The following is a 9,205-nucleotide window of genomic DNA, read 5'->3' as shown; positions in this document are numbered from 1 at the left end:
TGTCACTTTTCAGGGCCACATTTGGATTTCTTTAATGTGCTTCGGCTCGGCCAGGACACCTGAAATGGCTTTTAGTATAATGTTTTATACATAATGTTCTGTAGAGTGAATCGATTTTGACAAAGAACAATACATGAGAATTTATTACAAGACTATTACTACATAAAAATAGGTAGTACAAAAAAAAGTTCTACGATGAACTTTGAAATATATACAAAGTTTAAAATATTCTGAATACTGTATACCACAAAAATTGTTGTTGACTCACATACATAAAATAGACTTTGAACCTTAATTTACAATCTTTTAGCAAGACTCATCAGTGAGGAAATGACGTTTTGTTTTCACCCTTCCCTTTTCAGGTGACTATTAAGATGACAGTCGAGTTTGCACTGGACTTGGGTTCACATGCTGGTCAACAGCAAAGCAAAACAGCATTCCAAGGCGCACTTGCACTCTCCAGGTCAATTCAAAAAACCTTTGTGCATCAGATTACAAAAATAATTATATTTTTGAAAGTAAATGTGCATATTACAAGAAACAAATGTACAACTTTTGCAGCCTGATACACGACTCCATGGAGTTTTGTTATGTTGGCATATCCCATTTTTCCGGACAGATGCACATTACGTGGCTATGATGAAATACCCACTTCTCTCCCAGCAAGACACGTCTCTGCTTCGAGCTCAACACTGACACTCAAAGTGGCGAGCGGCAATGACTTTGCTGACAAAACCCGCAGCGTTTGAGGTACTATATAGGTGCTCCACGCGTGAGCCAACAGTCACAATAAAACCCAAAAGCGGGGCGGAGGCGGGATTCGAGTTACGCACATGAGCTCTCATGGAGACAAATTAGGGGGGGATCCAGCGAACAAATCAATATTGAATTTACGTGTCAAATGCATTCAACGCCAATGAGACATGAGAAATCGCATCGTGTGAAGATCCCTGCTTGCAAGTGATACTTTTGTAATCCTGACAGGGTGATTTTTATTTTATGATTTTTATTAAGACAGGACATGGAACTCAAACATGAGTTCCAGGATAGCTTTACTCTACCGGTTGTGAGACTCAACTTAAAAAAAAAAAAAACTTTTTTAAGTGAGCCTCGTCATATTTTTTTTTTTTTTAACACAGTGATAGTCATACACGTGCGCGGGCGCATGGGGACCTAAACGTAACTCGAACCCCGGGTAGAGGACTGTGAGGCAGTGCTTGGTGCTCCAGCAGCATCCTGTAGGCCAAGTTGAGAGAGTGGCACAGGATCAGACCCTGATCTGATCAGCTGGTGTTGCGAGGATTTTTGCGAGAAGTCTGAATGTGTCCTGCTTCTAAACCACTTTCATAAGAGCTTCCGATTGACTATCTCCCAAACCATCCTCCTCCTGAAATATGGCATCTGCTTCTGCGGAAAGCACAGCGATCATCTTAGGAAGTGGTTCAACGTCATGATGATTGCACACGGCAGTCCCACTCGACCACCTACCTGTGTGAATGTGATGGGCTTGTCTTTGGTAATGTAATCTGCATATTTGCATGTGAACATTCCACAGTCACTGCCGTTCATCTGCTGTGGGATTTCCTGTGAGGGCAAAGGATGGACATAAATGCTAATTCTGTAGATGCAAGTTATGGAAACTTGTTTGAAATGTTCCAGTCATTTTGGTGACCTTTGGTGGATGGATTGTTCTGTTAACTACACTAACATTTGATTTTTAAATAAATCAATAAATGCTTTTGCGACGTATCCCAAATGGGCAACATGGATGAAAAATAAGGCATTTTGACATTTTTAGAACCATTTTGTCAACAGCTCAAAAGCAGGCCAGCGGCTCACAAACACACGTATTAATGTTTCCAGGAATATTCTGATCGTGACAATATCATTTATCTGCAAGGTTTAAAGTTGTTCTTCTGACACTGCACTCTCACGTGATTTCCTCTCCCAATGATTTGCACTTGCAAAGGGAATAAATAAAACAAAGGGGGCGTTGTGGTGACACTGGATTTGAAGCAGCTGTGCTTGCTTTCCACATGGTGCGTGTTGGTTAGAGACAAAGCAGCAGAAGTGCCTTACTGCCACCTCGTGCATTGGACTTTCTCTACTGGGAAGAGACGAGTTGGCCTACAGTGACACCTGGGGGACAAACTGGAAGCATGCATTTAATTCACGACGACGACTCTTTAATGTGACGAAAAAGGCTGACGGTTCACTCCATAGGCAGCGACCGGAGGCTCGAAAACTCTTGCCTTGAAACAAGCTCAGGGATTTTCCTGACTCAAATTGAGGCAGAGGTGGTATCATCCTGACCGTGTGCCACGACGATGTACAGTATTCTGTAAATTCAACAGACTCACTTTTACATGGAACATACTTTAAGAGTTCCAATAAGTATGACTACATTCCTTTATTAAAACTAGAGCCACAATTTTTAAAGTGTTACGGCAATGAGCCACATTATACATATGGGCGCACATAAACTGCCCCATCCCCGTCCCTCACTCCCTAGCTCTCTTACATATTTTGACAAACTCTCCTTCTTAGTGTGGCTTTTTCGCTTTTGCAGTGTTCAAACGTCCAAGCAAGTTGCGACAAGTACTTCATAAATTTGGGGAAGCACTGTGGCTACGTTTCTGCCTAACCTTTCAAAAGAGCAACTTTTGCTTGCGAAGTTCATTGCCCTTTGGAAAATTCCTGGTTGATGTTTGCATGGATGGAACACAACTATCGCTGAAAATGTGAAGCCTTGCTCAAATGATGCCATACATATGAGGCAGAATGACCCGGCAGAAAACCTCTCAGCATAGACCAGCATATGAGCTCACAAGATGTGTTAGTTTTTCTGTATATTTGTGCTGGCGTTGCTGTTTTGTTTTTGTTAGTGGGGATGCCATTACATGCGGCACAAATTGTTAAAACACCCTGTGTTAAACTTCATATTTTTGTTAGGCTCTTATGTTTTTCCCTCCCATTTTGAGAGTTTTGTAGGCAACACTACTCAACGTTTTTTCCCTCCATCTCATTTGCTTCAAAGTGCACTCATGAGATGCACGTAACTGGTGCCTCGCTTGCCGAATGCAATCTGTTCAATCGCCGCGTTCAGACAAGCAGACAAGCCCTTTGTCATACACGCAACAGTGTGCCAATATTTGGAAGTGCTGACGCAGCAGCCAACCAGGAAGTAAATTGAGGCTTTTCCCACTGGCTTACAAAATGCATTTTTCATTGTTACAAAAGAAAGCCCAGTCTTTGCTCATTTTAAAAAAAGGAAAATCATGAGGAGACAAGATGTATCTATTTGTGTTAACCCATTAAGTCCGCGTAACATATCCGCGTTTCTACCACTAAAGCCGAGAGCGCTGTTGCGTGTTTCTACCTTTGAAGCCGGAAGAGCGTATACGTCTCAGTCTCCTAGCCAATAAAATGCATGGAAATATACACGTGAAGGTGGCGTGACTCCTCAGAGGATGTCGGTAATGTCTACCAGTAATGTCGGACGCCATTGACGAAAAAAAGACGACGCGCTTGTGGACTATGAACAAATGGAACCAGTTGAACGTGATGTATGGTTAAGATATATGTTTGTAGACAATGACGATATTGACGTCTTTGTAACAGAATAGAGGATGGTATTCACCACTCGAAAATAGTGCTTCTTTTGCACTGATAAAAAAAAAAAAAAAAAAAAGGGTTATTTTGACATCTTCAATTGAAACAGTAACGATTAATAAACTTGGGCGAGTTTGAAAGCCACATGTCTAAGCTTTCAATTTCTTTTGGAATTAGATGGGTTAATACAGTAAATGCACATTATTTATCAAGGCTTCCTCCATTGTCCTAATGTACGTAAACAAGTCAGGCAAAATAGCAGTAAATGGCTTGCCAGCCCCTCTCCTATTGGAAATGCTTTCTGACGTCACAACGGCGCCGCCGCCAAGTAGAATATGTTTCAATCGGATGGGATTTGACGTTATTGTTTGTATGTAAAGTGCTTTTTTACAGCTCTAGCTGTTATGAAATGCGCCATATAAATAAAAATGTATTGTATTGTAATGTAATGTAAGGACACTCAATGTTCTCAGTTGAACTACATGCAAAACTTACATTGCGCTTTTTGCTGTGTAAAGTCCATCCTGTGGTATCCAGTTCTTTGCCCTTTTTGTCCTTGCTTTCTTGTTGCAGGTAATCACTGGGGGCAATATATCGGCTTAGTCTTGGCACTCAACAGCTTCAAAAAAAGAGTCAACATACGGAAGAAAGCGTCTCCTTGTCATACTTACAACAACAGTTTGCATGCTTCATCATTGTTTCCTCCCATAGAGTCAAAGTACGTGACGGCCTTTTTGCGGAAATCCACCACCTGAGAAAAACAGTGTGATGAGAAAAGCGTCAACACTGCCAGCGTGCCCAACGAACCCCTTGGGGTGGGGGCGTGTCACTTACAGAGAGGCACCAGTGCATGCTCAGGTGGACGGGAACCAGCAGGATGTCTTTGGAAAAGATGTCCATCTTTTTGGTCCAGCGGCGGACGGCGGAGTAGCCGCTGCTGCGCAGTTTGGGATAGAAGAAGGTGCTGAACGTGTTGACGGAAGGCAACTTGGAGGCCTTGCTCCGCTCCACCAGCAGATTCATGTAAAAATTGATCACCTTAACAAGGGACAGACAAGGAATTTGAATTTACTGGACCAATCCAACACTGAAGGCTCACTCAAGTCACCATGGAACACCTCCTCTATTTATTTCATTTTATATGAAATCTTATGTTATCATTCAAAGTAAAACTGCTGCGCTAAGACATCAATTTAGTTGTTTATGTCTTGAGTTGTATGTCATCGTGTGGATGCATTATTTGGCTGCCTTAGGGTTAGGAATCTAGTTGCTGATTTGGGAGCGAATAGTTAGGCTTCACAGACTCCAAATACAAAAAAGGAATTGCACATGATGACTTTATCTGATTTGACTAAGAGCACATGCTTTCCTTGCCACTCCTGAAGAGTAGAGTTGTCCCGACTCAAACCTCAAACGTGATCGGAAATGTGCAATTTTCAGCTGATCAGTAATGGGTGGAGATTGGAATTTTTTATTTTGGCGTTTTTCTCAAGGTTGTCAAGCAAAAAAAATAAATAAAAATAAAAATCACCAGGTAGAAGCACAATTGGAAAAAAGCCCCGTATACTGATTACATTTTATTTTTAATTGTATTCAATTTCGCAGACGCAAGTCAAGAGCAGCTGACAAAGAAGACATGCACATTTGAAATAGAACAAAGTTTTGACATCTTGACTTTAGTGTTTCCCCTTGAATGCATTGCCAACATGTAAGGATTGGGACTCCGTTTTTTTTAGTCAAATAAAGCGACTCCGACGCAAAAAAATGCGATGGGGAATTTCCACAGGAGAACACCTTGGAATGTCGTTCAGTCGGAGCTCACCTCATCATTTAGCCAGCTGAGGCCACTGAGAGTCTGCAGATCTTTGCGTGTCAGACTGAGACCAAAACCTTCACTGAACACTTCATCGGGACTCCCGCGTTTCAATACCTTGTCCACTTGTGTCTCCATTTCCTGACAAAACAGACCAACAGGCACATTTGAATCTGCAAGTTTAAAGAGATAGGAATTTGGGAACTTTGCAGATTAGCGTTTCTATTTTCAAAGAGTTGCTTCGGTACATGTATGCGCGTACACAGTACACCGTGCAGGTAATCTTACATCTGTGAGTTGTGGGAACTCCGGCTTATCGTCCAAAGACGAGGACACTTCGAGAACTGGAGTTAAAGGAATCTCTTTCTCCAAAGGAACTCGAACATGAACCTCCACATGTGTGCTGCGCTGGCCTCCTTCAGACAGGCGCTAAAAACCAACAGCAACGCAAGTAGGTAACGTGCAAAATGTCTATGTCGACTATATAAGCAGAGTGAACAGCAGTTTGAGTGTTTGCAGTCACCTGGCGCAGCAGCTGGGCAGCCAAGGCCTCCTGCTCTTCGATTTGTCTTCGTCTTTCTCTTGCCCGAGAGTCATAAATGCTTGCTCTAAAGTCACAGGGCACAATACACTATTTTGCAAGCATGTAAAATAAACACAGCAAGCCCAAATAAAACATGAACTTATTGACTTACAATTCTTTAATCCATAACTCAGCTTGGAAACATGGCATGCTGGGAAGAGAAAATAGACAATGTTGTTATTTGCAATCAAATACATGAAACTGGATGTTAAGGCTAAAGTGAGAGAAATTCACTTCTTTTTTCACATCATACATCCATCATAATAAATAACAGTGGAAGTAAAATGAGCGGCGTTAACAATGATGTGTGGACATCTTGCTTGCACAGCTTCATTTCAGAGAAGAAATCCTAACCTTGTGGCATCTTGTTTTTTACTCTTTTGCTCATTTACAATAATAACAGAGTCGCCATCATGTGCTGTAAGACAAAAGGTAGACCAACAAAATTAAGAATAGGTAAACGTGAACTCAATCGAACAATTGAATTGAGGTTAAAAAAAAAAAGAGGATGGTTTCATTGACCTGATGACTGAGTGTCCTGAGAGCAGGTGTCCAGCACGGCAGATGGGGAGGGTTGACTGGAGCTAAAAAGGGCGTCGACGGACCACGTCTGGTCGGTGGCTTGCTTGCAAGAGGCGGCCACCGGGCTGGGAAGGTTGCTGGAGCTCTGGCTCGACGGCCCCCTGGTGCTGGGAGGGCTGCTGGCTCCCTCGGAAGTATCGCCTGCCGTCGAATCGGCGAATGAAGACAAGTGTAGCAGTCTGCGGCTGGGGCTCAGGAAGCTGGTGCTGATGAGAACGAGAAGAGGACGACATTTTGACTCATGAGCAACTTTACAACGGCTGAGCTATACAGGATTGACTGTAAGCAACACATCCGTGTCAAGTACTTCTTTAAGATGCAAGCACTCAATCCCTTGTTGACCACAAAGGTATGCAAAGTTGTGTCTTTTAAAGTTCATTTCAAACCACTGATAGAAAATCACACTTGAGCTGTGGGTTTGACAGGTTGGGAGATATAAAGCATCGGATGATGCATACATACAAATCTCTCTGCGATCTGGCGACGGAAGGCGAGTGGCCGTTGAGAAGACACGACTGACCGCCTGAGACCATGGTCAGAAGCTGCCTGTATGCCTCCTTCTCCTCTAAATGAACAGACTGCGCAAGACGTGATGAGCCAACGGCTCCAAAAACACCAGCGCCAACCAACGATGACGTCACGGCTCACCTCCTGGGCTGTGCACCGGGCTTTGGCCTGAGGTAAGTGGCCCGCTGAAGTTCTGCGTGACGGCCTCTGCGGGACTTTGATTGGAAATGTCTTGTCATACATGCTGGTGCAGGAGCTGCTTGTTGTGGACCCTCCACTCAGCACACTCAACACAAACAAGACAGCGATGTCATCCCACATGACCAACAACACAGTGAGAGCTAAGGCAAACGTTTCCAGTACCTTGGTGTGCCGGATTTTCTGATGTTTATGGGCCTGCCGAGCCGTGCAGAGGTAGGCAATTTGGGCGTGCTGGAGGGGGGCAATCTGCATGGGTGCCCATTGACTTTTGGGACTTCCTGATGTGTAGGACTCATGTGCACATGTCGTCTGCAAACTTTACATTGGCAAACAGACTACCTTAGTCATTATAGAGCCATTGTAGGCTTAAGGACAGCAGATACGGACTCAAAAATGACCAAAAAAGTTCTTTCCAACTGAAGCTTGAAAAGTGCAACCAAATCCAACCCTACCGGAAATAAACTCACCTGATTTTGGCGTTTTCCACTCCAAAGTTGTAGCGGGAGCAGCAAATGTTGGATCCACGGAGTTGATTTCTGAGTTCTTCGGAAAATAAGACAGACATACTAAAATAACGTACGGGCGCAAGAACATGATTTTAGAAAAATCGTGTGTGCGGTCCCCAAAAAAACATATTGGTCAAGCGCTACTAAAGAGAGTGAAAACGTTCCTAATTTGGTAACACTGTCTGTGCGCCACCCTGACATGTTGTGAATGGAAACAATGCATGTCAGAGGGGACTCACACTGAACTACTACTTTAAACGTCGGGACAAATCAACTTCAAGTCTTTACATGGGTGCACCGTAAATTCTTGACTTACAAGAAGTGGTGTCCATCTTGCTGCTGATGTTGATGGCTGTGGCTGAAGTTCAAGATGAGCAGAGGATGCAGGCAGGATGCTTCCCAAGGTAGGACTCACACTGTTCTTCACCCATGTCGCCACACTGGAGCTCCGATTCTTTAGTCCTTCAGCCGCGATCTTGACCGTGTCAATGAGCTCTCCTGAAGAAAAACAAGAGTGTTAGTGGCATAGCTAAGGAGAGAAAAAATCAATACTAATGATGGCCCTTTAAATTACCCATTCTAGATCTCTTCACTGTCAGTTCATTTAGGTCTCCTACATGCCCGTCTTTCAAGCTTAAAAGGGAGTGATGCAGGTAATTAGAACACCAAATGACCGATGGACGAAGTTAAGTTCATGTGTGCACAAATAATGCTAAGAAAACGTGGTTTATTAAAACTACTTACCATTGTATTGGTCTTTTCCGTCTCATCCTAATGTCATCATCTCCGGGTGGCCGGTCTGTAGGAGACGTTTCCACAGCTGGAAGGCCATTGCGAAGATTGGCAACGCTGGACTCTACCCATTCGTACAATTTATTCAGCATGGTTTGAAGTTTGCTCAATGACGCCGCTGATTTACAAGTAAATGGCTTCAAGTGGGTGCCGTCTAGCGGTCTTTGGAGCCAACACAAATGAACCTCGGGCGAGTCATTCGAGCGAGACGCGTGAAACGGGGATAATTCCAAGAGTTTCCACTGACCGATACTTAGCTAACTGAGACTTCGCTAGCCTACTTGCTAGCAATGCTGCCGCGCTGGCTAGCCAACGTTGTTAGCAACGCGGCTAATTTACACGACTATGCCTAAATGACGACAGGGAGGCGAGAGGTGGCAACCAATGCATTCGGAATGCCCGTTATGGTGTTGTGTCTCACACTAAGCCGTTTAATATCCTCAGCGACACGTTGTTTGGCGAAAAAACTCGTTGAAGACTTCTATCTCCCGCTTCTTCCTCATTCAAAACCACAACATGGCTGAACGGTGTGCTCTACTATTGAGGGATTTGATTGGACGACTGGAGTACATGCCAACTACTATGTCGTCATCTTACTGGTTGCTGGCG

General features: G+C 43.7%; 1 protein-coding gene across 1 annotated transcript; it reads right to left on the bottom strand.

Annotated features, from left to right (window-relative positions):
- Positions 1 to 2: 2 nt before the first annotated feature.
- On the bottom strand, positions 3 to 9,188 carry senp1 (SUMO specific peptidase 1). The gene is made up of 18 exons (XM_086038395.1): positions 8,549 to 9,188; positions 8,379 to 8,437; positions 8,121 to 8,302; positions 7,766 to 7,841; positions 7,461 to 7,614; positions 7,239 to 7,383; positions 7,053 to 7,168; positions 6,531 to 6,796; positions 6,363 to 6,426; positions 6,121 to 6,159; positions 5,949 to 6,033; positions 5,714 to 5,854; positions 5,435 to 5,566; positions 4,447 to 4,650; positions 4,284 to 4,363; positions 4,108 to 4,192; positions 1,489 to 1,584; positions 3 to 1,407 (listed from the first exon to the last, which is right to left on the bottom strand). The coding sequence occupies exons 1-18, from the start codon at positions 8,686 to 8,688 to the stop codon at positions 1,345 to 1,347; spliced, it is 2,127 nt and encodes a 708-aa protein (XP_085894521.1). The 5' UTR covers positions 8,689 to 9,188; the 3' UTR covers positions 3 to 1,344.
- Positions 9,189 to 9,205: the final 17 nt, after the last annotated feature.

Source organism: Filicampus tigris, chromosome 1, assembly GCF_054856515.1.
Source record: "Filicampus tigris isolate MCC_2025a chromosome 1, RoL_Ftig_1.0, whole genome shotgun sequence".
Lineage (NCBI taxonomy): Eukaryota > Metazoa > Chordata > Actinopteri > Syngnathiformes > Syngnathidae > Filicampus > Filicampus tigris.
The sequence above is the reverse complement of the archived record's forward strand: the minus strand, read 5'-3'. Positions and strand labels throughout refer to the sequence as shown.